This window comes from Giraffa tippelskirchi, chromosome 3 (assembly GCF_054371585.1).
Source record: "Giraffa tippelskirchi isolate mGirTip1 chromosome 3, T2T-mGirTip1v1.2.pri, whole genome shotgun sequence".
Classification (NCBI taxonomy): Eukaryota; Metazoa; Chordata; class Mammalia; order Artiodactyla; family Giraffidae; genus Giraffa; species Giraffa tippelskirchi.
This window is the reverse complement of record NC_137277.1, coordinates 5,363,403-5,389,248: the sequence shown is the minus strand read 5'-3', so window position 1 is coordinate 5,389,248 and position 25,846 is coordinate 5,363,403. Positions and strand designations below refer to the sequence as shown.

Below are 25,846 nucleotides of genomic sequence, written 5' to 3'. Positions count from 1 at the left end.
AGCAGGGCCCCAACCCCAGAGACCCTCAGCCCCCACCCCGGCCCTCTGCCTCCCGGGGGTGCAGCTGGAGGAAGCCCCGAGCCCTGGAGTCTCCTGGATCCCGTCCCTGCCCTTCCCCTCGGCTCCGGGGCTCCAGGGGCCTAGCTCTCTGTCTGTTTCCTTTTCTGATCAGAGTTCAAAACAACAACAACAACAACAGCCACAGCTCTGGGAGCGAAGGCCACGCGGAAGCAAAGCCAGCAGCTTCCCTTGTTGGCCCAGCTGCAGGCCCGCGGGGTGCTGCCAGCCTTGCCCACTCTGTGCAGGAAGGAGGGTGCCTGGGTTGCGGCATCTAATCCCCGGCAACTCTGAAACCTCAGCCTGGTGGAGGGGGAAGGCTGCGGGGAGCCAGAGCAGTGGGAGGTGGAGGTCTGCCCCGGTTAGAGCCCTCAAGTGCTCCATTGAGAGCCTCTGCAGACGTCCCCCGGCCTGGGGGCAGGGGTGGTGTAATAATCATAAAACAACATTTGCATAGAGATTTCGTGTACAAAGCGCTTTCTCAGGGGCGGGAGGCGCCCGGGTGGCCCGTGGAATCCGAGCTGGGAGGCCGCGGCCCTTGGTTGGTCCCGCCCGCCCGCCCTGGCCGGCTCGGGGATGGGGTTGTGCGCTGGGTGAACAAAGCGCTATTCATTCAGAGACTTCCGATTCCCCCGGATTTCTTCCCTCTCCCTGCTCTCCTGTGAAGAGCTCGTTCCTGCTTGTCACTCAGGCTGGAGGAGGGGTGTCAGGGGTCCCCGAGAGCGAGGGCCTGATGGCAGGGAAACTGGGGGGGCCCTGATCCCGCCCCACCCCTCGCTCCACCCCCATGCCCTCCGGCTCCCAGGCTCCAGCTCCTGTGAATCAGAGCATCAGGGCGGCCTCGCTGGGGCTGGTTTGTGCAACTCTCCTCACAGCTCACACCTGTGGTCGTGCCTTCACATTAGAAGTGTGAACCCGGGGCGGGGGTGGGGTGGGGTGGAACTTCCCTGGTGGCCCAGTGGCTAAGACTCTGAGCTCCCGATGCAGGGGGCCTGGGTTTGATCCCTGATCGGGGAACTAGATCCCACATGCTGCAGCCAAGACCCGGTGCAGCCAAAAAAACACAAACAAACGAAGTCACCTGAACACAGGTTTGGTGACGTCTGCGTGTTTGGGAGCCTGCAGACGAGCAGTGTAGGGGCGGGGCTTGCTCGTTCCTCCCCAGCAGCGCGCATTGGGAGGGAGCGGGTCTTGTGTTCCTGGGGTGGGGTGCGGGGCCCTGGGCTCTGCCCCTGCGTGCGGAAGGAGCGGGAAACAGCGGCGGGGCGCAGGAGTGCAGCCCGCTGGGGGTGGTGGAGGCCCTCCGCAGAGCCTGGCCCTTTAAGGGTTTCTGAGGAACTATATAATAAGGTCCACCTTGGAGGCCTGAGTGCCTTTCTGCAGCCCCAGCGGGGCCGGGAGGATGCAGGAGGTCATCGCGGGGCTGGAGCGGCTCGCCTTCGCCTTCGAGAAGGATGTGGAGACGCAGAAGGGCACTGGGCTCCTGCCTTTCCAGGGCATGGACAGTGAGTGTGGCCAGGACCCCGAGCCCCCCAGCTTCCTCTCAGCTGCTCACCAGGGAAGTGGAGGAGGGCTCAGGCCCATCGTCCTGTCCGGGACCCCCAGCATAGCCCCTTGCTTCTCAGGCACCCCCCCATCCCCCCTTACATCCTCTCCAGGAAGCCAGAAAATGGGGCTGGCTGCTGGGAAAGCGGAGACCCTAGAGGGGTCAATTGAGAGAAGCTGGGACGACCCCACGGGCTGCCCGAGCGCCAGGCTGACCTTGAGCATCCCCCCTACCCCCCCACCCCCCCGTCCATAGTCCCCACGGCAGGGTTCAGGGCGCTTAGTTGTTGAGTCTGCAGGCTGGTCCCCGGAGGCCAGCAACTAGAGGTCCACGCCTTGGGGGGCAGGAGGGAGACGGGCTGGTGGGGTGGGGAGGCGCTGAAGGCCCTCTAGCAGCCACAGCTCCTCCTCTGCCTTCTTCGCCCCCAGAGTCGGGAGCAGCTGTGTGCACCTTCTTCACCAAAGGGCTCTGCGAGAAAGGTGAGTGGGCAGAGGTGAGAGCTGGCAGGGGTTCAGCTTGGCCTGGACTGGGGTGCTTGATTTGCACGTGAGGAAGGGGAGGTGGGAAGGGGCATGGGTTCATTCTCAGGGCAAAGGGCAAGTAGGTGGGGCCATCAAGAGGCCTGCCCCCCACCTCCCAGGGATGTCCCTGACTCCATAGCATTGATTAGGGCAGGCACAGCTGCGTGCAAGGAGATAGTCCCTTCTTTCTGCCCCGCTGTAGGTGGGAGCGCTTGTGGGTGTCAAGTGTGTGCTCCCAGGAGGCCCCTGAGTTCTTAATTCTCCCCTGGCCAGGAGAGGGGCTTCCTTCCTGCCCCTCTGAGTTAATCTGGGACCTGTTCACCGGCCCCCTCCATTCCTGTGTCCTAAGAAAGCTCAGGCTGCAGTCTCAGACACTTATGTCTCCCTCACCCCAAAGGGGCGCAGCCATGCGCTTTTCCAACCCCCTCTCCCCCGGTGCCGACATTCTGTGAGGGGGGGCTGACATAAATCAGAGGTTCCCGTCTTCTGGCTTCTGAACCACTCACAGGCTCTTCCTGTAGAAATCTAATTGCCCCTGGAAGTCTTGCCTCCAATTTGCGGGTCTCCAGTTCCCCTCGAGAGAGCCAGGTTGACAAATCCAGAATGAGTTTGGGACCTGCTTTTAGGATCCCAGTGATTCTGTTCCGGGGAAGCTGGGAGGCCAGGAGGGGCCCAGACAAGGGACCAGGCGCCCGTGTGGCCATGTGACTAACTCATGTTTGGGGCAGCCCTGGACAGCGGGGTGCGGAGGAGAAATGAACTTGTTGGTCACTCCAGGCTGTGAATCCTTGGCTTGGTCCATCCAGTCTCTAGAGCAGGGTTTCACAGAGATAACCTCTTGCAAAGAAATAAAACTGTTCTTAGGTCTGGAAGGTCAGAGCCAGGTGAGCCAATGGCCAGAGGTGGAGAGTAAGACCTTCAGAAAGAACACCTCCCCAGCACCCCAAAAATGCTACCAGAGAGTTGGCTCAGCACAACACCGGTCCTGTTTAGAACTGAGGGGTGTCCTTCCTGCCGACGGCAAGACCGCCTGAACGAAGCCGACAAAGAGTGAAATATAACATTTCCATTTCCTTCTGAATTGTTACAAGGTTGGCTCTCACGTCACCACGTTAGATCTCCGGAATCAGGAAACATAACATTTGTATTATTTTTTAAGACATGAGTTCCGCAGGCCCTTAACAAGTTCTTCCTTTGTGCTGGGACCCTGTTGGGTGGGGGCTGGAAACCAACCCCCCTCACCCCTGCACAGTCAGGCTGGAGGGGATGGGGTGTGATGGGTTCTTTGGGAGGTGTCCTGATGCCCTGGGGGGGCATTCCTGGGGTTTCAGAAGGGCCAGAGCATCACATCGGGCAGAGAGGGCTGGGGGCTGTCTGTTAAGTCGTCTCTGGACCCCAGTTCTAGCCTCCTCCAGGGGAAGGGACGGTGGTACCTCCTGCTAGGGCTGAGCTGGGCCCAGGCTCTGAGTGCCCTGGGCCCCCAGCAGGGTGCTCTGGGTCCCTAGGGAAGCTGTGCCCGCTCCGGCACGACCAGGGGGAGAAGACGGTGGTGTGCAAACACTGGCTGCGGGGGCTGTGCAAGAAGGGCGACCAGTGCAAGTTCCTGCACCAGTACGACCTCACCAGGATGCCCGAGTGCTACTTCTACTTCAAGTTCGGTGGGTGATGCCCCTTCCTGCTGCCGCCCCCCGCCCCGAGGGTAGCAGCGGGGGCCGTGGGGGAGGGGAAGGAGGTTTGGGAAGGGCCCCCAAAGGAGTGTCCCAGGTGGCAGACCAGGCCACCCTGCTTTTCCAACTCTCTAGAAAAATCGGAACTGTCTTCTGGGCCCTGCTCCACTGCCTTGCCAGGCTCAGACACACGAAGCCCGTCCCCCCGGCCCAGGGAAGGGGAGGGTGGGGCGGGAATCAAAGGCCGAATTGTTCCCCTGCCCTGTCCAGCTAATCGCACAGCCAGACTGGCTGTCTGGAAAGGAGACTGTCTCTGGAGCCCCAGGGTGGGTTGCAGCCAGTGTTTCCCAGACAGCCTGCACTTTCACGGTGGTGCTGGACGCCCCCACGGAGCACCTGCCCGACTGACGTGCCCCATTGCCTCCTCTTTCAACCGTCTTGCTATTTTTCACTTCTTTTAGAAGAAAGCTTTACATCGCTTCCCTAAACGGAAGACTAGTATCACTGATTGCGGGCTTCCCTCCTAGCTCAGTCAAGAGTCCCCCGGCAATGTAGGAGACCCAGGTTCGTTTCCTGACTGGGGAAGATCCCCTAGAGAAGGAAATGGAAACCCACTCCAGTGTTCTTTCCTGGGAAATCCCATGGACAGAGGAGCCTGGTGGGCTACAGTCCATGGGGCCGCAAAGAGTCAGACATGACTGAGTGACTAAACCCCCGCAGCATCACTGATTAGCAGTAGAAGGTCACTGTGAAGGGGCAATCATGAGCTTCAGAAGTTCGGCCCCCTGAAGTGACCTTGTGTGGTCAGCTGAGGACCTGCGCGTTACCTCCCTCTGACTCCAGTCTTTCTCCTGCCATCTGAGGGGCCACGCAGGGGGGGAAGCCACCGCTTCCTTTAAGAACGGGATCTGTGGATGTTTCAGGTCTTAGCTTTCCCGGTAAACTTTCACAGTTCAGTGCTTTTCAGAGCTGGAAGAAGCCTTAAGGATTATCTAGTCCAGTGGTTTTCAAACTGTATTCCAAAGAGGGACTCGGAGGGAGGGGGACCAGCCTCCAGGGACCCCTCTGAGCCAAGTGGCTGAGCTTTGAGACTTCAGAGGGGCTGCGGGCAGCTGTCCCTCATTCGTGTTGATGGGGTAGGGGGGTCCTGGGCATCCGGGAAGAAGGCACCCCCCCTCAGGGTCAGCAAGAGCTTCCCTCAGGCTCAAATCCTGTTTCCTGCCCGCTCCCGGCCAGGGGTGGCCGCTCGTGAGGGTTGCCCGCATGTGTGTCCCTTGTACGAAAGGACAGAGTTTATCCGGAGCCTGGCCCTCCTTGGTCATAAGTTAAAACGACACTTTATTGTTTTAAGAAATCTTGCCTGGTTTCCTTCGGGGAAAGGGGGCCCGTGCTGGGCATGGATTTGGGAACAGGACCAGGTCCCTGTCTGCCCTCGAGCAATTCCCAGCGTGAGGGTGTGTGTGGCCACCACGGTTGTGATGTGTAAATCATGCTTTTTTCTTTTTTGTCTCTCGGAGTAAATGAATGACTGTCTCTATTAGATGAAGTGTGCTTATCAAAGTGTAATTGTTGGTCTTATTGGAAGGAATGCTTTTGCTTAAAAACGATTGTTGGGGAGATGTAGGAGCGGGAAAAGGCCGCTGAAAGCAGCTAGGAAGCGGGGGTCCTGGCGCTACAAGTGTATGAGTGCCCATCCCAAAGGTACCAGCCGGGCGGGCCGGCCGACGCCAGGGCGGGGTGCGGGCGCCACCTGCTGGCGGACAGAGGACCGGACCGCCGCCCCCGGGCGGCGCGGAAAAGGCCGCCTGCGGGCCGAGGGCTCGCCGCGTGTCCCTCTGCGCCTGCTCGCCAGTCCCGGGATCACCTCCCTTCCTCCGAAGGCTGGAGCCCAGAGGGAGCGCTGTGCAGACAGCTGGAAGCACACCTTTCGTGTGAGGAAGCCGGGTGGGAATGGACGCGAGGTCTCTCCTCTCTGAGCCCCGGTGTCCTCCTTTGCGAAATGAGAGGACTGCGAAAGGGCGGGGGTGGAATTCTGGGGAAGCCGTGGCGTTCTTCGGGGCTCAGGCGAGACCTTGCTTTGCAGAAGCCCGAGGTATAGAATAGACTTGTTTGGAAACCAGTGGAATTGACACTGTGGTATTCCTTTTGGTCCTGAAAAGCGCTAAGTTGCAGGCTTTTTTTTTCTTTCTGAAGTACAGTTGACTTACAATGTCAGGTGTACAGCAAAGTGATTCATTTATATATATATATTTTCAGATCTTTTTCCCTTATAAGTTATTAAAATATATTGAGTACAGTTCCCCATGCTATACAATAGATCTCTGTTGGTTATCTGTTTTACACACACACACACACACACACACATATATATATAAGACAAAAAGATCTGTGAAAAAAGTGCCATTGGTAATTTGATAGGACCTGTGTTGAGTCTGTAGATTGCCTTGGGCGCTGTGTGTTGTGCTGAGTCAGTAAGTCATGTTCGCCTCTTTGCAACCTTGTGGACTGTAGCCCGCCAGGCTTCTCTGTCCATGGGATTTTTCAGGCAAGAGTACTGGAGTGGGTTGCCATTTCCTCCTCCAGGAGATCATCCTGACCCAGGAATCGAACCTGTGTCTCCCGCTTTGCAGGCGGATTCTTTACCACTGAGCCATCGGGGAGATCCCTGCCTCAGGTAGAGTCATTCTAACACTACCAATTCCTGCAGTCTAAGCACGTGGTATATCTTTCCATCAGCTTGTGTCATCTTTGATTTCTTTCATCAGCATCTTCTAGTTTTTGGAGTACTACAAGTCTTTTGCCTCTTTAGATAGTTTTATTCCTAGGGATTTTATTCTTTTAGATGCAATGGTAAATGGGATTGTTTCCTTAATTTCTCCTTCTGATCTTTCACTGTTGTAGGCTTTTAAGGAGGATGAGATTGGAAACACTCCCCAGTTCTCTACTTGAATGAGGTGAAAAAAGGGCTGAGTCTTCCCCCTTGGTTCCTTCAGAGCCCCTGGGGCCTTGTGTGGAAGCTAAGAGGGCTTAGACTCCCTCTCCAAACTCCTGGTGCCAACAGGGCTGGCTCCTCCTAGGGGCCAGGAGTTTTGGTCGGATCCACAAACAGATGGGTTACAGCACAGGCTCCGTGAAACTACAGGTGTCCCTCTGGGTCCCATTTATTTCATCTCTGTGCCAACTTTGAAGCGTGAGATCCACCTTTCTTAGCTTGCAGGAGGGAGGAGAAATTTCTTGCTGTCCTCAAAAAAGCACTGACCCCCAGAAGGCGGGCAAGTGGCCTGTATGCAAGGGGCAGGGGCAGTCTTGTTCCAGGAGGGTGGACATCCTCCAAGATGGGCCTGCTTGTGGACGGAGAATGCCGGGATTTTCAGGGGACTGCAGCAACAAGGAGTGTCCCTTCCTCCACGTGAGGCCGGCCTTGAAGACCCAGGACTGTCCGTGGTACGACCGAGGTTTCTGCAAGCACGGTGAGGCCCAGGGGATGTGGGGGTGTCTCCTGGCAGGGGAGGGACGCACCTTCCTGATGCGGCCTGTGGGCTCTGCACCCCCCACCCCCACTTGCTAAAGAAGCTCCTTCTGGCCGTTTTCTCTTTGCCCAGCAGGTCCCCTGTGTAAGTACCGACATGTCCGCAGGACAATGTGTACTAACTACTTAGCCGGCTTCTGCCCCGAAGGACCCAGATGCCAATTTGCACAGTAAGTGTGAGAGACCAACCCGACCCCCCACCCCCAGCCCCCCCTGTGCTGGGCCCACTCTGGCTTCTAGAGCCTTCCGTACCTTCACTGGCCCGAGGTGGGGAGTGAAGCGTCTGGCCAGCATCCACCTGTGAGGTTCTCGGGGCGTGGCTCCCCCTGCGCCCACCTCCTTGGTACTGCTGGCTGCGCTGAACTCTAACCTGTCCTGTTAGTGGATATTCAGGCCCTTCCCTGTGGGGTTCTGAGAAAACGCAATCGGGGCAGCAGGCTGGTGCAGGGGATGTTAGTGAGCCGGCGGTGGGAAGCGGGGCTTAGAGCCAGGCTGATTGTCTGTCTCTCCATGTCTCCTTCAGTCCCAAGATGAATGTTTTATTCAACCCAAGTTACCTGAAGGTGAGTGCAGGCAGGCAGGGGGCGAGCGCTCACTCCTTTCCAGCACGCGGTTCCCCGGGGAACCCCGACTCCCTGCCCTGTCCCCACATGCTGTCACTCTCACACCATCTGCTCCGAGTACCCATCCTGGGAAAGGCGCTCCTACGGGGTCCTTCCTCCCAGACCCCCTCACACCTCTGTCATCTCTGCTTTAGGCAGAGCGTCTCAGCCCCTGAGACCTTCCCCCTCTTTGGCTGGATTAACACACGTTTTTGTTTTTTTTTTTAAAGATTTATTTTTATTTTTGGCTGTGTTGGATCTTTGTTGCTGTCTGCAGGTCTCCTCTAGTTGTGGCAAGTGGGGGCTACTCTTCATTGTGATGCGCAGGCTTCTCATTGTGGTGGCTCCTCTTACTGCAGAGCTTGGGCTCCAGGCCGCACATGGGCTTCAGTAGTTGCAGCGCACAGGCTTAGCTGCCTCACGGCATGTGGGAACTTCCCAGACCAGGGATCAAACCCATGTCCCCTGCATTGGCAGGCAGATTCTTAACCACTGGACCAGCAGGTGAGCCCCACACACTTGTGGTTTTTGATGAAAGAACCTGGGGCCAAGCTGAGGCTTTGTGGTCCAGAGTTGTTCTGTGCCAGGGCCACCCCGCTCGTGCCCGGTCGCCAGGGGAAGAGACGCTGCTCCCACTGATAACAAGCCTTGATCATGAGAGCCTCCATCCTGGGTCACGAGTCTGAGCAAACTGCGGGAGATTGTGAAGGACAGAGAGGCCTGGAGTCCTGCAGGCCGTGGGCTGGCAGAGAGTCAGACATGACTGAGTGACTGAACGACAATCCCCAGTCAGCAAAGCACAGCCTGTGGGCCGAATCGGGCCCTTTGTCTGTTTCTGTACAGCCTGCGACCTAAGGATAACTTTTTTTAAAGGTTGTGAAGAAAAAAGAAGAAAAACCCAATGTAGTATTTTTTGACACATGGAAATGAAAATTCCAATGCTTATAAATAGTTCCAGTGGAACAGGGCCAAGCTCATCATTTACATTTCCCGTCTCTGACTGTGCTCACGCTTACGATGGCAGAGTTGAGTAGCTGCAACAGAGACCAGATGGCCTGCGAAGCCAAAAATATTTACTGTTTGGGCTTCTATAGAAAATGCTTGCTGGTCCCGGGTGGGGATGGCTGGATGCTGGTGAAGTTTGACAGAGGCCAAATGGGGAGCATCGATGCTGGGGGAGGCTGCTGAACTCTTGTAAGTAGGGGTTCTGTGATCACTGCTGCCCCTTGTGGCTCAGTGGTAAATAATCTGCCTGCGGGTGCAGGAGACACAGGAGATGTGGGTTCGATCCCTGGGTCGGGAAGATCCCTTGGAGAAGGAAAAATAGCAACCCACTGCAGTATTCTTGCCTGGGAAATCCCATGGACAGAGGAGCCTGGTGGGCCACAGTCCACGGGGTCCCAAAGAGTTGGACACCACTGAGCATAGGGCTTCCCTCCCGAGCGCTAGGCTGGGGTGGCGCTGGCAGGGGAGGAGGGCGACCCCTGCTGGTCTCCGATGGGACGGCTGATGGCAGGGCGGACGTGATTGTTTGCACTGGGGAATTCACAAGCCCATTCCTAACTTCCCTCCAAAGGGATGCTTTCAGCAATTAAGCTGTAAAACAAGGCCATTCACAGCCTGGCTTCCGCTTGAACGCCTGGCCAGGGCCTCTGCCCTCTGTGTAAAGCCGCCTTGTCTGTACACGGGGGTGTCTGCGGTGTTTCCTCCCGGCTTGACTTTACCTGCAGCTTGTCAACCAGCCCCTGGGTTCCGCACTTCCTCCTGCCTGGGAACCCTGCAAGCCCCCCTCCCTGACAAGAGTGCCTGCCTCCTCATCCTCAGATGAGGCCCCACGAGCCAGGGGTCGCCCACTGCCTGGGGCATAGGCGCTGGAGCGCAGCCATGCTACGGGGTGAGTGATGACCGAGCTGGGCTGTTGCCGGGCTGAGGACCAGGGGAGGGGTGATTAGCAGCAGGTTAAGAAGCCAGACTCAGGTTTTGGTGAATTAAGAGAGAATGGGGCAATTTGGCTGGTAAACCAAATGTTTCAATTTTAAGATCTCAACCTTATTTTATTTGCTTCCCCTGCCAGATGACTGTTTCTTTAAAAGGCTAACAAGTTAAAAGTCTTTCAGGCCCTGTTTTGCTGCCTAATGATCCCTTGAGTTATTTATACATAATGGTCTTAAGATGTGGTGGGGGTAGGGGGCAGCTTGGTAAGGAAGGGAATGTCACACATCTTGCAACTTTAAAGAATTCGTTTTATTTTTGGCTGTGCTGGGGCTCCAGTTGCGGCGAGTGGGGGCTCCTCTCTAGTCGCGGAGCTCGGCCTTCTCATCGCTCTGGCTTCTCTTGGCGTGGAGCACGGGCTCTAGGCCCGGGGGGCTCAGGAGTTTCACACACAGGCCTAGTTGCCCCGCAGCATATGGGGTCTTCCTGAATCTGGGATTGAACCCGTGTCGCCTGCACTGGCAGGCGGATTCTCAAGCACTGCACCACCAGGGAGGCCCACACCTTGCCTTTCTTGGGCGCTGTCTTTGGTTCATCAGGAAGAAAACCATCATGTTTCACACCTTCGCGAGACAGACTCCAAATTATCCTCTGCGTTCTCTGTTCTGCAAGACAACGGTAGTGCCAGGGTGAGAGGTGAGGGAGGCACGGGGCTCACCCTGCTCACACGGTGGCTGTCCTCCTCTTTACGGGTCCAGCCCTGTTCTCTCGGTTAGCAACGCTGGGCGTGGATCTCAAGGCCTTCCTCAGGCCAGACAAGGAACTTCAGTTAAGAGTAGAAGCCAGGTTCCTCAGTAAGCCAGCTAACGGTCTCCCATGGTGCCCTAAACGATTCAGCATGTTTTCTCTTGGGATGTGAATATACAAAAAGTCACGCAGTTAACTTTTTCTGTTTTAGTGTTGAAAAATGAGCTGTTATGCCAGTAAGTAAGAGGAAAAGAAGACTCCACGTTGGTCTGGGGAACTGGAGGACCTTCTATAGCGAAGACGCCGGAAGGCTGTGCTGGGCCCTGTCCTCGGCGAGCCCGTGGCCCCCTAACCAGCACAGAAGAGGCAGACGCAGCCTGCTTCCCTCGTCCTCTTCTCCTGTAAGTGAACGAGCTGCTGAAAGCACAGCAGGAGTGCGGGCACACTGACCGTGGCAGGAACGAGCTGCTCATAGAGCAGGGGAGCGCGGTGCCCATGCAGCCAGCTTGAAGGTGCAGCTCGCACCCGAGCGCACCCCCGCCCGGCCGTGGCTGCACACACGCCGCTCGGCGGCACCGGGCACTTCCGGCGCACGCAGCCTGAGCTGCTGCTGTAAACTGGCGATTAAAGCAAATTTCTTTTGCGCGACAGCTGCTTCCCTGGACGGCTACCTTAAATTTAGGATTCAATTCTGTGCTCGTCTTAACGTGAGGGATCACAGTGGGGATGGGAGGTAGATGGTACCAATGAGGCTTGTGCCAGGAGGTGAGGAAGTGACGTGGGGCAGTGAGCACCGTGTGATCTATGTCGTCGTCTAAGTCAGACCCCAGGGCAGCCTAACCCATGGGGAGAGGAGCAGGGAGGCCAGGCCGGGCCGCTGGAAGAACAGAGAAGAGGGATCTAGGCCCGCTGGTCTTGGCAGACACAGGCAGCTGCCTCGTCCCACTTGGTGGGAGGGGAGAGGGCGAGGCGCAAGGCCATCCAAGAGGACGCTGGCCCAGGAGACGGCTCCTCCCTGGGCGAGTATGTAACACACGGCACGCAGGCAGATCACTAACCTGCTCAAGCCTGCACCCTCTTTCTGGGGGAGTGTGATGGCTGCTTTGGCCTCACTGGGTGGGGGTGGGGGCAGCAGGTGAAGAACGGTGCATGGGGCTTGGCTGACAAGCAAGCACCCGGGTAGTAGCTGGAGTTTGGCTGGATGGTGGTGGGGCCTCTTGCTGGACTCCAGTTCAGGATGTGGATGCAGTACGAGGCCGCAGGAGGTGTCAGCACAGGTGGTATTGTTTCATGCCTGCTATGTTGAGACTTCTCATCTCACCAAATCTCTGCAGAGTAGGTGTAACTTTTACCACGTGGAACAAGGAGGCTCCAGTTAGATCACTTGTCCAAGGACAGATGTGCTACTCGTCTCACAGCTAAGTGTCCAGCAGAGGCAGGTAACCAGAACAGCGGGATATTTTTTAGGAATATTTTTGTTATGGAGAGCGGTAGTAGTAATACGTAGGAGCAACACTGTGTCGGGGGAGAAGCAGGTATTGAAAGTAACTTAGGGTTACCAGGTAAACAAGGTAAGAAGTTACCAGGTTAGTTACCAGCTAACAGCTAAGTTACCAGGTGAACCAGGTAACTCAGGTAAACCAGAAAGGAAGGCGTGATAAAGTAGTGACAGCAGACAGGGCCTCCCATGACATAAAACACTCCACTGATGACACAACAAAATGATTTTATTCGCAATAGCTGAGAATTTTCATATATATAGAAAAACACATTCTCTCCAGTAAAGGCAGGATTAATCTCAAGTGGGCAGCAGGGACAGCCCCCGTTCCCCCGGCCACGCAAGTTACAGCAGGGCAGCCAGGTGCTGTGGAGCATGGGCGGGTGACGGGACCTGCCCTGGAGTACAGGACGGGGGACCCTGGGCATCACCGTGACCTCAGCTGCAGCGGAAGGGGAGGTGGATTCTCAGGCTGCGTTTCCTGAGGGAATTCATGCAGCCGCTCTGGAAGGGGAATCTGAGCGCTGCTGCTCACCCCGGGAAGCTCCCACCAACGCGCTGGTTTCTTTACAGTAGTGACAAAAATGATCTCGACAGGTACCGAGTCCAGAAAGGCTCCTCCTGAAATGTGTCCCAGCCCCGAACGCTTTAGAGTGGACCCCCAGTCATCTTCATCCCTCCGACACAGGAGCCTGTGAGGCGTCCTGCTGGCCCAGGGCGGGGGTCGGCAGGCTCTCTGTGGAGGGCCAGCGGTGAGGCGCCCCGCTGGCCCAGGGCGGGGTCGGCAGGCTCTCTGTGGAGGGCCAGCGGTGAGATGTCCCGCTGGCCCAGGGCGGGGTCGGCAGGCTCTCTGTGGAGGGCCAGCGGTGAGATGTCCCGCTGGCCCAGGGCGGGGTCGGCAGGCTCTCTGTGGAGGGCCAGCGGTGAGATGTCCCGCTGGCCCAGGGCGGGGGTCGGCAGGCTCTCTGTGGAGGGCCAGCGGTGAGGCGCCCCGCTGGCCCAGGGCGGGGTCGGCAGGCTCTCTGTGGAGGGCCAGCGGTGAGATGTCCCGCTGGCCCAGGGCGGGGTCGGCAGGCTCTCTGTGGAGGGCCAGCGGTGAGATGTCCCGCTGGCCCAGGGCGGGGTCGGCAGGCTCTCTGTGGAGGGCCAGCGGTGAGATGTCCCGCTGGCCCAGGGCGGGGGTCGGCAGGCTCTCTGTGGAGGGCCAGCGGTGAGGCGCCCCGCTGGCCCAGGGCGGGGTCGGCAGGCGCTCTGTGGAGGGCCAGCGGTGAGGCGTCCCGCTGGCCCAGGGCGGGGTCGGCAGGCTCTCTGTGGAGGGCCAGCGGTGAGGCGTCCCGCTGGCCCAGGGCGGGGTCGGCAGGCTCTCTGTGGAGGGCCAGCGGTGAGGCGCCCCGCTGGCCCAGGGCGGGGTCGGCAGGCGCTCTGTGGAGGGCCAGCGGTGAGGTGTCCCGCTGGCCCAGGGCAGGGGTTGGCAGGCTCTCTGTGGAGGGCCAGTGGTGAGGTGTCCCGCTGGCCCAGGGCGGGGGTTGGCAGGCTCTCTGTGGAGGGCCAGTGGTGAGGTGTCCCGCTGGCCCAGGGCAGGGTCGGCAAGCTCTCTGTGGAGGGCCGGTGGAACCATGCTCAGCTCTGCAGGCTCTATGGTCTCTGCTGTGAGGGCTCAGCTCGACCGCTGTAGCCACAGCCAGCACCTGACCAACAACCCGGGCTGTGTCCCTGAGACCTCACGTCCGAAAGGCCCACGCTGGCTCGTGCCTGTGGGCTCTCGTGGTCCGCTGACCCTGCTGGGGGCGGGAGAGGTCATTCCCCCCCACCTCTGCACCGAGTGGCTCTGACCCAGAGTGAGGCAGAGGGGGAGCTGCGGGAGGGCCTCCTCCCCGGCACGTCTCTTCTGGGGCGTTTACAAAGAAAGGCCACAGAGCCCTTCCCAGAGGGGCTTCTGGTGACGTTCTCAGTCACACTAACCTAAACTACCTCTATTTTAGTTATATCTCTACCATACTCTTCCTCAACTGTGAATTTTTCCTCGTGGAGAATTCCTACACCTTCTCCTTACCCAAGAGAATTTGATGCAGAATTAAATTACTCCCATTGGGCACAATTAGAGAGGGCGGAGAAAGGTGCAAATGCGTGAGAGCTGGCTTTATGACAGCACACCCGCTTTCTTGTAGTTCTGGAGTGGGGGCAAAAGAGGGGCTGAACGTGTGTGTTCTGGCCTGAGGATCACAAGCAAAGCTAAAACACAGACAGACTCACTGGTCCAATAGGGGCACATCTGTATCCGAGAGAGAACCCTTGATATTGGAAAAGGATCAGAAAACCTTATCCATCTGTGCAATCTAGATTAATTTCCATGAAACCTTTATCAGTATATCCAAGTTATCGTCTAGGGTCCAAAGCAGAAGTCGTAAAACTGGAACAACACGGACTATTTTGACCAGGGAAGAAACCCCCAAACCCATCCTCCTTTTACGCAGCCCTAACGAAGTGGGAGGAATATGTGAATATTTCACTCAGCTTCTTGGGGGTGTAGGGGTGGGATTCCGGAGCGCTTCCCAGAAGAGATGAGAAGCAGAAACCACCTGCTCACTGCTACACTCACTGCAGATGTGGAAAAGGTACCAACATTCTGTGGAGTGTGCTGTTTTAATCAGCTTTAAAAAAAAAATATCACCTGCCAAGGATTTTTCAGAGGTTCTCCTGCAACTCTGAACCCACTCTCCGCTTGTTCCTCGTAGCTGCCACGAGCTGGTCAAGGACCCAGAGGAGCCCACCCGGTACCCCCGAGGGGAAGGCTCTGACGTGAGCTGACTTCCAGCCACTTCAGATGCTCTTCTGAACTAGTATCCGGCAGGGACGAACGGCACGATGCCAAGATACAGACAACAGTTTTGGGGAGAAGTGATTTAGAATTCGGAGAAGGCAATGGCACCCCACTCCAGTACTCTTGCCTGGAAAATCCCATGGACGGAGGAGCCTGGTAGGCTGCAGCCCATGGGGTCGCTAAGAGTCGGACATGACTGAGCGACTTCAGTTTCACTTTTCCCTTTCATGCGCTGGAGAAGGAAATGGCAACCCACTCCAGTATTCTTGCCTGGAGAATCCCAGGGACGGCGGAACCTGGTGGGCTGCCATCTATGGGGTCGCACAGAGTCGGACACGACTGAAGCGACTTAGCAGCAGCAGCAGCAGATTTAGAATTGGGATTATTTTTACCGAGAATTAGGAAACAGCTATTTAAAATTTTTAACGAACTCTTGTCATCTCCCTGTCTCCTTCAATAACATCCGCCTTTATGATTAAACAACCTCAAGTTTTTCTCCAAAACTTTCAGTCATTTTTGAGAACAAGCCAAAAGAAATATCCAGAGAGAACCAGAGCTGTTCACATTTAAAAAAAAAACCTGGCTTCCTCCAGAATGGTTAGATTCCAGTAATTTTATTCTTTCCGCTCCCCCCCCGCCCCCAGCGCAGTTTTCCACTCCGAAACCGCTCTGCAGTGTCCCCACCGTCCTCAACTCGGAGTGCCAGAGCTTTCTCACGTGGTGTCCAGGTCAGCGCTGCTTACGCCAGCGCTGCAGCTCTTGGGATAAACAGAGATAAACATAAGGGTCTACGAGGCTGTTCCTTGACGGCTTCTACCTCTTGCCCCTGAAGATCATCCCCCTGTATTTGTTTTATACATTTAGAAATCAAGTCTTAGGTACAGGGGTAAGTTTCCACCTCACTTTCCTTGGTCTCAATTTAAAGATGTGAAACAAACTCCAGCATCACTTGAATGGTCTCTTTTTCAGGGGAAGCTTTTTCCCTGTGAAAGAAACGACCTAGGATTTCAGGCACCGTGATCAGAAAGGAATTCCTTTCTCACGGATGGCCACGCGTATGAGACGAGGGTGGGCAGCCGTGGCCGGCCAGTCAGGATGTGAGAGCCTGCCGCAGATGCAATCCACGTCTTAACCCGTGCCCCGTGTCCTGGCACTGAATTAGTCGCCAAGCCCAGCTAGAATCAAACCTGATATTCTAGAAGTTTGTGAATTCTACTGGCCTCTAGCGTTAATGATGATCTTACACTTTTGCACTGAAAGTTTTCATCTGAAAGCATTTGGATTTTGTCTGTTGTGGAAGAATACTGGGCCTTTTTTGATTTCTTTAATACAATAATAACTTTTTAAAAATGAGCAAACATTATCTGGAATTAAAAGAGCAGTGAAATCGCAGATTTTGAGCAAGCTGAAACGCATAACTAGAAAGGTGCTTGTTCTTTTTAATGTTAAAAGTAGATTAAATAAAACGGCTCTCAGCCTTAGACACGCTGATTAGTGACAGCTGCGTTTTGCTTCTCATCTCTTAGGGTACAAAGCTATTTGGTTTCCATCCTAAAAAGAAGTTCTTAGGAATCAGAAAGTCACCAAAGAGAAGAACCCTGACCTTCCAACAGGCAAACAGCTTTAAGGAGAAAACACAAGCGCACCTGATCTCCAGCGACAATCTTCAATGGAGCATGAGATTGGTTATGTAAACCCTAGTCAAATCTCATCAAGGCCATTAGAATCAAAACCTCCAATAAAAAAAACCCCAGAGCCTCGGGCAACAGCTTGTTCATTAGGGCATGTCAGACAAGGCAAAACTGAAAAATAAAAAAGCAGTTCGGAAAAGCCCCCAGAGGTGCATGTCATGGGCTGTGACCTGCTGCTGAGGATACAGAGCGAGGCTTACTCAGATGCTTGAAGCTCCAGCTGCAGCAGAGGATGAAGCAGCCGGTGAAGAGCAAGGTGAGGCCGCCAACTCCGCTCCTCACGGTGGTGCGGCACCGGATCCAGCCTGTTGGCAGAGAAGCAGGGCTCACGTTAGAGGGCAGGCCACCGGGCCCTTGTGCGCAAGGGACTCAAGCTACCCGGTCAGCTCAGGCAAAGGAGTTGCTACGCGATGAATTTACATACTACTGTATTATATATGTTTTAAACAAATGAAAAGGCAAAAACCAGAAGACCTTAATTTTAATCAATTTCAATTAGTCCCTCTTATTCTGGGGAGTCTGGTTAAGAGTTTCATGGGGAGGAGATGAATACGAGTCGTCTTGCAGCTGAGCCTTCCTCGCTTGGGGACCGTGAGGGTGGGGAAGGCAGAGGTGGACAGGTACTGAGAAAAATGAAACCTGTTTGATAAACGGCAGCTGCTTTAATCACGTCAGACTCCAGGATGAAGAAAGGCAAGGAGGAAGATGGGAAGCTCACAAGGCTGTCCTTTTCTCGTTCTCGAGCCGGGCTGTGACAGAGCCTGGCTGTGACAGCCGTGGCTGAAGGAAGAGAAAGTCTGGAACCAGCAAGAGCCCCGCAGGCGGGACTCGGGCCTCACCTGAGTGGACAGCTCCCAGGAGACTCCTTAGAGAGGAGCTGGCCGGGGCTTCCAAGCTCCTTACCGCCGTCGAGCTTCTTTCCGACCAAGGAACTAGGGTTCCAAACAGAAGTCACTGTGACAGCTCATCTAAATCCGTCCTCTTCCCCAGCACTCAGTGCCCGAGGTCCCCAGGGCGAGGCTGCGGGAAAAGTACACGCTAAGTAGTGGGTGACAGTCTGCCCTGGGCTGTGGACGTGTGAGCACCAGAGGCCAAACCACCTAGTCGCAGTCCAGAAAAGGTTCTTCAGCAGACTAAGGGGCCCGAGGGATCAGGACCTGGATCATTTCTGATCTGATGAATACAGCGCCCAGAGGACCCCCAGGACAGGCTTAATGAGTCATTCCTACTTCCTCTCGCCTGCTGAACACCTTCTCAGCAAAGAGCCCGGCCTGCTACTGTCACGGTGATTACTCGTTACTACTGCCGACAGCTGAATGTCTAGTGTATCAGCCCATCACCACCGCTGACCAGCACACGCTTCTTATTTATGTTCAACACGAGAATAACTAAAGCAGAACCAGAAAGGAGGGTTTCTGCTACGTACTTACATTTTCCCTGCCCTTGCGGCTTTCCACGTTTAATGACAGGCAGGGAATCTCTACTATTGCTGGTTCTCTGGTCTCGGTTTGGTTCATCGGATAAAGGGTAAATTAAACAAATATTTACAACTGGTTTGGCAGGTGTGGTGAAGTTGCTGCGGATGTAAAAATACTATACAAACGATCATGCATTTATTAAAATGACAAGAACCATGATGGCTTCCCAGAAACCAAAAGCTATTTCTCTTGCAAGGTGACGATTCGTATCTTAGAAAACGAAGCATGACAAAAACCCACCCACCTCAGAACATGACACAGCTCCGGGAGACCTGCAATGGCACAACCACCCTCCCTGGAGCGTCAGGACCCCAGCGGCTCTCAGGGTCTTCTCCAGACGGCGGAGCCCGCTCACGTCATTCCGGGTCCAGGCACGCAACGTGGGTGATGTCAGCTCAGGCCTGGAGCTGGGATACGTAAGCCGCCCGCGGCCGGGAGCGCCCAGGCCCGAGCCCACAAGGGTCCTGTTGGAGCTTTTTCAATGACTCCCTGCCTACTGCCCCGATGCTCTGGGTTCTGACCTCCATCCCTGGGGGGCTGGTTGTGAGCCTTGGGCTGTTACGCATGGCCGACCTCTGCCGCCTCATCCCTCAGACACTGCTCTGCACCTGCCAGCACTGAAGTCTGCTTTCAAATCCAGGGATAAGGGTTCCGTTGACAGAAACGTCAAAAACCCGCACCCGCCATGTATGACTTAACCGTTCCAATCACCCCTCTGGCCTGGCTATAATCCCAGCGGCATGGTTCAGCTCACCTCTCATGTCTCAGGCTGTTGGTTACTCCATACGCTTTCCTTAAACACCCTTTTATGGGCTCCTCTGGTCAAAGGGGACCTGGCCCCGGCCCGTCAGGTTTCTGCTGAAGTTCTGATCCCCACGGCTCCCCGCCCGTTCCCCATAGGGACCCCTCCTCAAACCCCTCACATGGACACCCTACTGATGGCAGTCCCACGTGCAGGTTAGAGAACAGCCTTTATTTAGCTGTTTCTTGGCCTTTGAAAACCCAGGACACTACAAGGTTTTCACTTGACCTTCTGGTTTCCCCATCAGCCAAGTTTTGCTTCTTGTAGTTACACAAACTGTGTTTTGGTTGTTTTTCCCCTAAACTACCTTCTCTCTGCCAGTGTGAGAACAGTCCACTGCTGGGTGCCAGGGACCTGCATCAGCGCCAGCATCCGGAAGCTGTTCTCAGACATGGCGCATCTTCAGAGACACCAAGGAAATGTTTGGAAATACACTGAGGCTTTACTTCAGAATCAGTCTCTGGGCATGATGGCTAGGAATCATTATACATAAAAAAAAAATGACCATGTAAAACTTTTACCTGTCCAGATTGGGACCTGAGATCTCTCAAACTTCCTGCCCTGAAGCCAAAGCACTGGAATTCTGCCAAAGGCCCAGCTGGCACTGGGACCCCGAGCTCTCAGACCCTGGGCCTTGTCGAGTCTCTTGAGATTGAAATCCTGGACTTTTGAAATCCACTTTCTGGATGCTGGCGTTGATGCAGGTCCCTGGCACCCAGCAGTGGACTGTTCTCACACTGGCAGGGAAAAGGTAGTTTAGGGAAAAAAAACCAAAACACAGTTTGTGTAACTACAAAGGCCCAGCCGGGGCTGGGACCCTGGACTCTCAGACCCTGGGCCTTGTCGAGTCTCCTGAGATTGAAATCTTGGACTTTTGAAATCCTCTTTCTCTCAGGCCAGGAAACGACTCCTCCTGGTAGTTACATCCATGAGCATCTATCTCCCCGAAGCTCGAGAGATGGCTCCTCATGCCGGCGAATCCCACAGGCTCATTTCCCTCGCTCTTGATTTACTGAAGCCCAGCTTGGGGGCACCCTCGGACCTCCCCACTAGGTCTCCAAACGCAGCCACTTTTCCTTGGCCACGAGAGCGTCTCACTCTACCCTGCTTCATCAAGATGAAGGCCCTTGGTGCCTCTCGGGCGGGGCAATCACCTCACCTAGGTCTGCTCAGGTACCTGACGTGCGAGGACTAGCTCTGCACTGGCGCTTCCCCCTGAAGGAAAAAGTAAGTGACCACAGCCTGGAGCCCAGCAGTCCAGCAGGAGGAACGCTGCCTGGAAATGCCTGGCAGAGACCCACCAAGTAACCTTAGAGACTAACTGAGCCCTGGGCAAGTTACTCACCCTTTCTGAAACTCAGTTTCCTCATCTCTAAGAGGGGATGACAGCCATTTCCCAGGACTGGCATAGGATCACTTAAGGTAACTGAGGCAAACGCACAGGTACCCCAGCACATGCAGTTACCTCAGTAACTGTTACCCCACTGGCCCTGCCTTTAAGTACCAAAGGGACGAGTGGCTTCTGAGAGAGGAGGAGGAGGAAGGCTCATCCAAGGCCTTGCCTGAGCCACAGTCTGTATGGTCCAAACTCCTCCGCAAAGACTGCCTGCAAGTTCAACTTCAACCTGCGGTTGTCAGGGACAGCCACTGCTGGGTGAGGTTATGAAGCTGAGGAGCCACGCCCCCTTTTAGGCCTTGAAGTCCTTGGGCAAATGACGAATTAAATCTTGACTTTAACTGAAGGGTCACTAGGGTCTCCTCTGGGGTCTCCTGTTCATTCACTGGCAGCATTGAAGTCTGAACATTAATGGTGGAGCCATTTGGTTTATAACAGAATCAGAGGCTGTGAGATGGCCACACGTTCCCCGATACAGAAACCCAAACTGAGCACGCGTCACAGGCTCTGACCAATAAAAGAACAAAATCCTTCTCGGCCACAACTCTGGAAGTGCATGGACCGCTGCCCACTTCTAGCCACACCCCTCCCCCGATCTTCACGGCTTACCCTTGACCCCCCATTTCCACTGCCTCGACTGCCCTGCCTCCCAGTTCAGCTTTAACACCAGTCTGACCCAAATCCAAACACCCCATCTGCTGCTAGAGGCGCCAGGTACTGTGTCTGACCACATGCCCAGAACCTATTTTCTGCCCAACCTGGTCCTGACTGAAATCTAAGCACAGCAGACCCTAAAGTCTTTATGCTTCTCCTGAGTCTGTCAGCATGAAAACCCACCCAATTTCTAGAAGAGGCTGTGCCTCTTCCAAGTGTGGAGGGTCAAGTGTTACCAGCATCACCAGCCAGCCTGTTGTAGTCCTGCCTTCAACTCTTGGTGGAGGGGAGGGGAGAATGATGAACCACCCTTAAAACTGACCCCTGGGAGCAGGAAGTCGTTCTGAGAACAGTGACAAGTGCGGTGCCCTGGAACGCGCAGGTGCGAGAAAAGAGGATGTTAGCGTTCTGACCCTCATTACCGCAGAAGGCACAGAGCCGCCTGGACGAGCTTACCTCGGGAGAGTCTCTCCCCCTGGGGACGGATGACACGCAGGGGCTTCTGGGCCAGAGTGCTCCAATGCTGGGGCCTCCCTGGCAGCACCCCGAGCCCGAGATAACCAGAATACAGCTCTGGAAACCACTCCAGCCCCAGGGCGCTCGACAGGGTCTGACCGGCCAAGGGGCTTCTGGAAGCGTGGTGCTGGGCTGAACGTGCAGACTGCAGCCCCTGGGGGTGCGATGCTGGGGGCTGAGAGCCCAACTTAGTTGTCAGAGAAGCCCATTCCTCACCCTCCATCAACGCCTTCACAGCAGGGACTCGATTCCGGCTGCCGGCTTCAGCTTTCTCTTCCTGGAGAAATTTTACAGCCAGAGGGGCGGGACTCTGGTTACGGGACTGTGCTGGAGAGAGACCCTCAGGGCAGGCTGTCCCTGTCAGCGGGAGCAAGTGTAAACTGGGACCTCTGTCTCGAGGCTTCTTCTCCGCGACTGATTCATGGCTCAGGGAAGCCCAATCCTGCCTTGCTGTCACAGATACACTTTTCTCCGCACTTCCTTGGCTCCCGTATGTCTCTGCTCCGAGGTGGAGTGCTTTTCCCTGGTTCTCCCTGTCCTGGCTTTTACCTAAGGGGTTAAGTTTAAAAGCAGCAATCTGTGATTCTGCATTCTTTGCCAGAGTCCTGAAGTCTCCATCAGTCGAGACTCCTAAGAGGTGATCCTCAGCCTTAGAATCTCTTTCTCTGCCTGACGATGACATGTTTCCTCTTTGAACCCTGTGACTGCAATTCACAGAACTATGACCATCACCAAGAGGTGTATCGAATAATTCTACGAGAAGGTTCTGTCTTGACGCATCCACTCTGTCCAATCGTAAATCAGCTGAAGTGGCTTGTACATCATTAAGGAAGGCTGAAGAATATTTCCTATCGTGATTTGACCGAGAAGGTGCCATTGGGCCAGGAGGTAAAGGTGCTTCAATTTCTGAAGGGTTATCTCTACTTTCTCCTGATTTAGGCAAAGCTGTGGCAAGTTCTTTTGTAGAACTGGTGTTTTCTGATGCAGAAAACTGAGCTGTAGTTTCTCCCTGGAAAGCAACCTTTGGTTTAGTACCCTTTAACATTTTGAGAGAGGGTTTAACTTGACTCTTGATGTCTTCATCAGCCTTTTTATGACTTGCTCTTTCCAAATCAACAGCTAGTGCTGAAGAGGACTTGACTGTCCGTACTGATTTGTTCCCTTTCAGTTCCAGATTTCTTTTCTTACTGTCTGTCCCTAACTCTTTCTCTTTTGCTTTAACTGAGTCTCTCATTGGCGCTTTGATTTTTTTACCACGTGGGAGTGTCGATGGCTCGCACTGACGAATTTCTTGATCAGCAGGCATAGTTGCTCCTAGCATCTTACAGTGTGGCAAGTGGGATTTCAATCGTTTAAATGGCTTCTTACAGTAAGGACACAGTTCCATCCCGGGTGGAACAGCACTCTTCTATTCCTGAAAAAGACCAACGCAAGGAGATAGGAAGCATACAGTCTGCAAATACTCATGCCTTAGTTAGGTGTCATACCTTTTAAATTCATTTGAAATAAGCCAGGCTGAAGGACATTTTATTATTTATTATTTTTTTTTGAAGGACATTTTAAAACATTTACTTTGATTCATTCTTTCTCTTCTATAGGTACAAAACAGACACAGTTGTATTTTAAGGTCAATGTTCCTGACTCCATTTCTGCTTGGTATTTCAGATTTTTTAACGTCTTCTAGGAATCAATCACTACAAAAGACAACCAGAGGGGTTTTTCTACATCTCTAACTAGGCAGCAAGCCAGGCAAAGGGACTTAAGTCTAGTGAATTAACGGTTAGTGGAAGGAAAAGGTGTCCAAAATGCCAGCCAGAATGAAATATTTGCTATTTTACTTTGTAGCAAGGCAACTGGATAACACATGAGTGTAAACAAATTGTTATAAAATACATCATTCAAGGGAAGAAAGTTGAAGAATTAAAAGACTATAGCAGTATGTATAGAAAATCCACTGGGGTGCAAGAAATTATTAGAATTTTAGGTAACTTCCACTACTTAAGCATGAAAAATGAGAATGCTACTAATGTTTAACACATTAGTAACATGCATGCACACACACACAGAAGTATGGCTAATGTACATAATACATAAATAGAGGGAACATGGTCCCAAGTTTTTTACTCAGTTTGTATGACAATGGATTAATGGGAAATTTGTTTAGTTTGACACTTTTGTGAAATTTATGCCACGTAAAAACATTAAAAAAATAAAAACAAACAAAAAAACCCCCTTAAACCAGGACTTCCTTGGTGGTCCAGTGGTTGAAACTCGGCACTTCTACTTCAGGGGGGACTGTCTTGATCCCTAGTTGGGGAACTAAGATCCCACATGCTGTACGCTGCAGCCAAAAAAATGAAAAATACTTAAACCACATACCATTGGTACCTCTGTTATACTCTCCAGTTAGGAAAAGGTAGTATTTCATTCCAAAGCTCAGATGAAAGTTACTTGTTTACATTTCTTATTCAATTAAGTTCCAGAGAGTAGGGAAAGGTAGCCCCTGTGCACAGCTGTATTCTCAGAACTGAGCACTGGGCCTGGCCCTGGCCAATCCATTGATCACAGCAACCCACCCACCTTGTCCTACATGAAGTCAGGCAAAATAAAACTGTCTTCTGCCAACAGACTTTGTAGAAATTATTCTTACTTTGGAAGTACCCCTTAGACAATATAATAAATGTTGTGGACCGTTTGGGCTTCCCAGGAGACTCAGTGGTAAAGAACCTGCTTGCCAAAGCAGGAGCCGCAAGTTCAATCCCTGGGGAGATCCCCTGGAGAAGGAAACGGCAACCAACTCCAGAATTCTTGTCGGGATAATCCCACAGACAAAGGAGCCTGGTGGGACACAGTCCATGGGATCACAAAGAGTCAAACAGGACTAAGCACACACATATATGGACAATTTATTTACAAAAAGACACACAACGGAAGTCGGTCCACAGGCCTTGGACTAGTGATTTTAGAAGGGGTTTGAGACCTCTGCCTCCATCCTCACTTAATCCTCCTTAGATCTTCCCTGCACCCTCAAGCTGTAACGTCTCAACATCGGTGCCTTAATGTTACTGAGTCCAGGCTCGTCTGGTTCATCGCACAACAGGCCAATAAATCCAGACGAGCTGTTGGTACAAGGACTAGTGACGTTGTTTGGAAAGCCAGCAGACTGAGAAGACGGTGGATTTGTGTCCCAAAGAACCATGCTGCCTGAGTTACAATTCAGGCCTCTTTGATCCTAAAAGGGGAGGGAGAAAGGTCAAACACTTCCTGGTTCCCATCACCCTGCAGAGGGGGTGTGTTCATTTCCTGCGCCTGCAGTCATTCACAGGTGAGCCTGGTCAGGCTGTTTCCTTGGAGCTAAACAGAGGTATTTTAGTTTCATGCTCATAACCTGGGAGGCAGGAATCCCAAAGATGGACCATTAGGTATAATTTGAGATTATATAACTTGCGCTAGAATACAAAGGTCCTTTCCTATTACATTAACTACTTTCTTACCTGAGTTTTTGTAGAAAGATGCTAATTTTGCGCTTGCTTCTCCTGTACCCGCATGCTCCACGACCGCCGTTACCCAGGTGGGCAGGGTGAATTCGACGTTAAGGCCAGCCTCTGAAAGACACAATTAGGGCAGTCACTCCAGTGAATGAAATGAATGAGAGGAACAAACTACTGGGGCAAATCCCAAATAACGGAGGTCACCAGTAGGGCACTTCTACCTGGGGGTCCCGGAGAGCAGACGTGTGACCAGCCTCCTGGGTACCGAGCTGACCTCAGAGGCCTCCCTCCCGCGCCCTCCAGTGGGCTTTTCGGCCCCCCTCTCCCTTGCTTTTTCAGGAGAGCAGTGGGGCGACTTCCAGGGAGTTGGGGGGGCCACCGCGCAGATCCGGGGGCCCGGCCGGCCGCCCCGCAGCCTCCCCCAGCCCCGGGCACCGGAGCCGCCGGGGCGCCGAGCCTTCGGCTTCAGAAAGCCCTCCCCTCACTCTCCATATCCGCGCCCAAGCCTACGGCGGAGGCCACAGACGGCACCGCTGCCTGTGGAAACTCCGCCCGGGCGGCGTCTCACCTCGCGAGACACAGAAAACTCAGGAAGTCCCGCGACGAGCTCCCTCAGCGTAGCCCACGCGACGCGGCCCTACTCCCCGGACTAGGCCCCGGGGCAAGCCGTCTACACCACTGCCTGATGCTTCTCCGCTATTTTTTTTTCTTAAAAACTATGACTTCACAGGGATTTAAATCAAAGACTTGTATCATATGATTATGACATGGTTTAATTTCATTTAAACCTGGCTGGACTCTTATGCCGGCCCTTCTCGGCTGCGAACAGGCAAAAACCCGGCCACCTCTAACGAGGTCCTCTTTCCCAAAGGCTCCTGGTCGCTCCTCCCCAACCCCC

The 25,846-nt window shown here is 54.2% G+C and overlaps 3 protein-coding genes across 32 annotated transcripts; 1 reads left to right on the top strand and 2 right to left on the bottom strand.

The window, feature by feature from the left end:
- Window positions 1-615: 615 nt before the first annotated feature.
- CPSF4L (cleavage and polyadenylation specific factor 4 like) lies at window positions 616-18,161 on the top strand. 6 transcript variants are annotated; one of them, XM_081581328.1, is made up of 8 exons: window positions 616-1,562; window positions 2,032-2,096; window positions 3,630-3,782; window positions 7,002-7,261; window positions 7,397-7,490; window positions 7,844-7,883; window positions 10,813-11,002; window positions 16,447-16,673. In XM_081581328.1, the coding sequence occupies exons 1-7, from the start codon at window positions 1,512-1,514 to the stop codon at window positions 10,816-10,818; spliced, it is 669 nt and encodes a 222-aa protein (XP_081437454.1). In that variant the 5' UTR covers window positions 616-1,511; the 3' UTR covers window positions 10,819-11,002; window positions 16,447-16,673. The 6 variants fall into 6 exon arrangements, with proteins under 6 accessions (XP_081437454.1, XP_081437457.1, XP_081437458.1 ...); XM_081581329.1 differs by having other exon boundaries at window positions 1,251-1,562; window positions 2,032-2,082; window positions 7,166-7,261; window positions 16,447-16,668; XM_081581332.1 differs by lacking the exon at window positions 7,844-7,883 and having other exon boundaries at window positions 1,211-1,562; window positions 2,032-2,082; window positions 7,096-7,261; window positions 16,447-18,161.
- LOC145542462 (uncharacterized) lies at window positions 12,311-13,880 on the bottom strand. Its single transcript, XM_081581326.1, has 2 exons — window positions 13,668-13,880; window positions 12,311-13,436 (listed from the first exon to the last, which is right to left on the bottom strand). Exons 1-2 carry the CDS (start codon window positions 13,715-13,717, stop codon window positions 12,527-12,529), a joined length of 960 nt encoding a protein of 319 aa, XP_081437452.1. The 5' UTR covers window positions 13,718-13,880; the 3' UTR covers window positions 12,311-12,526.
- MTNAP1 (mitochondrial nucleoid associated protein 1) lies at window positions 15,519-25,592 on the bottom strand. Of its 25 annotated transcripts, none has more exons than XR_014079876.1 (6): window positions 25,170-25,528; window positions 24,952-25,062; window positions 21,398-22,871; window positions 17,251-17,631; window positions 16,812-16,916; window positions 15,519-15,903 (listed from the first exon to the last, which is right to left on the bottom strand). XR_014079876.1 is itself a non-coding variant. In XM_081581291.1 (6 exons), exons 3-6 carry the CDS (start codon window positions 22,842-22,844, stop codon window positions 15,866-15,868), a joined length of 1,683 nt encoding a protein of 560 aa, XP_081437417.1. In that variant the 5' UTR covers window positions 22,845-22,871; window positions 24,952-25,062; window positions 25,517-25,592; the 3' UTR covers window positions 15,519-15,865. The 25 variants fall into 25 exon arrangements, 19 of the variants coding, with proteins under 19 accessions (XP_081437417.1, XP_081437418.1, XP_081437425.1 ...); XR_014079874.1 differs by having other exon boundaries at window positions 15,519-15,678; XR_014079875.1 differs by having other exon boundaries at window positions 17,451-17,631.
- Window positions 25,593-25,846: the final 254 nt, after the last annotated feature.

Coding starts and splice junctions, on each gene's coding strand:
- LOC145542462 (XM_081581326.1), bottom strand. CDS start 13,717: ATGGTTCCACCGGCCCTCCACAGAGAGCTTGCCGACCCTGCCCTGGGC. Junction 13,437..13,667: donor GCCGACCCTGCCCTGGGCCA/GCGGGACACCTC, acceptor GCCCTGGGCCAG/CGGGACGCCTCACCGCTGGC.
- CPSF4L (XM_081581328.1), top strand. CDS start 1,512: ATGTGGAGACGCAGAAGGGCACTGGGCTCCTGCCTTTCCAGGGCATGG. Junction 1,563..2,031: donor GCCTTTCCAGGGCATGGACA/GTGAGTGTGGCC, acceptor CTTCGCCCCCAG/AGTCGGGAGCAGCTGTGTGC. Junction 2,097..3,629: donor AGAAAGGTGAGTGGGCAGAG/GTGAGAGCTGGC, acceptor CTGGGTCCCTAG/GGAAGCTGTGCCCGCTCCGG.
- MTNAP1 (XM_081581290.1), bottom strand. CDS start 22,844: ATGGAACTGTGTCCTTACTGTAAGAAGCCATTTAAACGATTGAAATCC. Junction 17,544..21,397: donor GGGGGAGAGACTCTCCCGAG/GTAAGCTCGTCC, acceptor TTGGAACCCTAG/TTCCTTGGTCGGAAAGAAGC. Junction 16,917..17,450: donor CCTGGGAGCTGTCCACTCAG/GTGAGGCCCGAG, acceptor CTCTGCCAACAG/GCTGGATCCGGTGCCGCACC.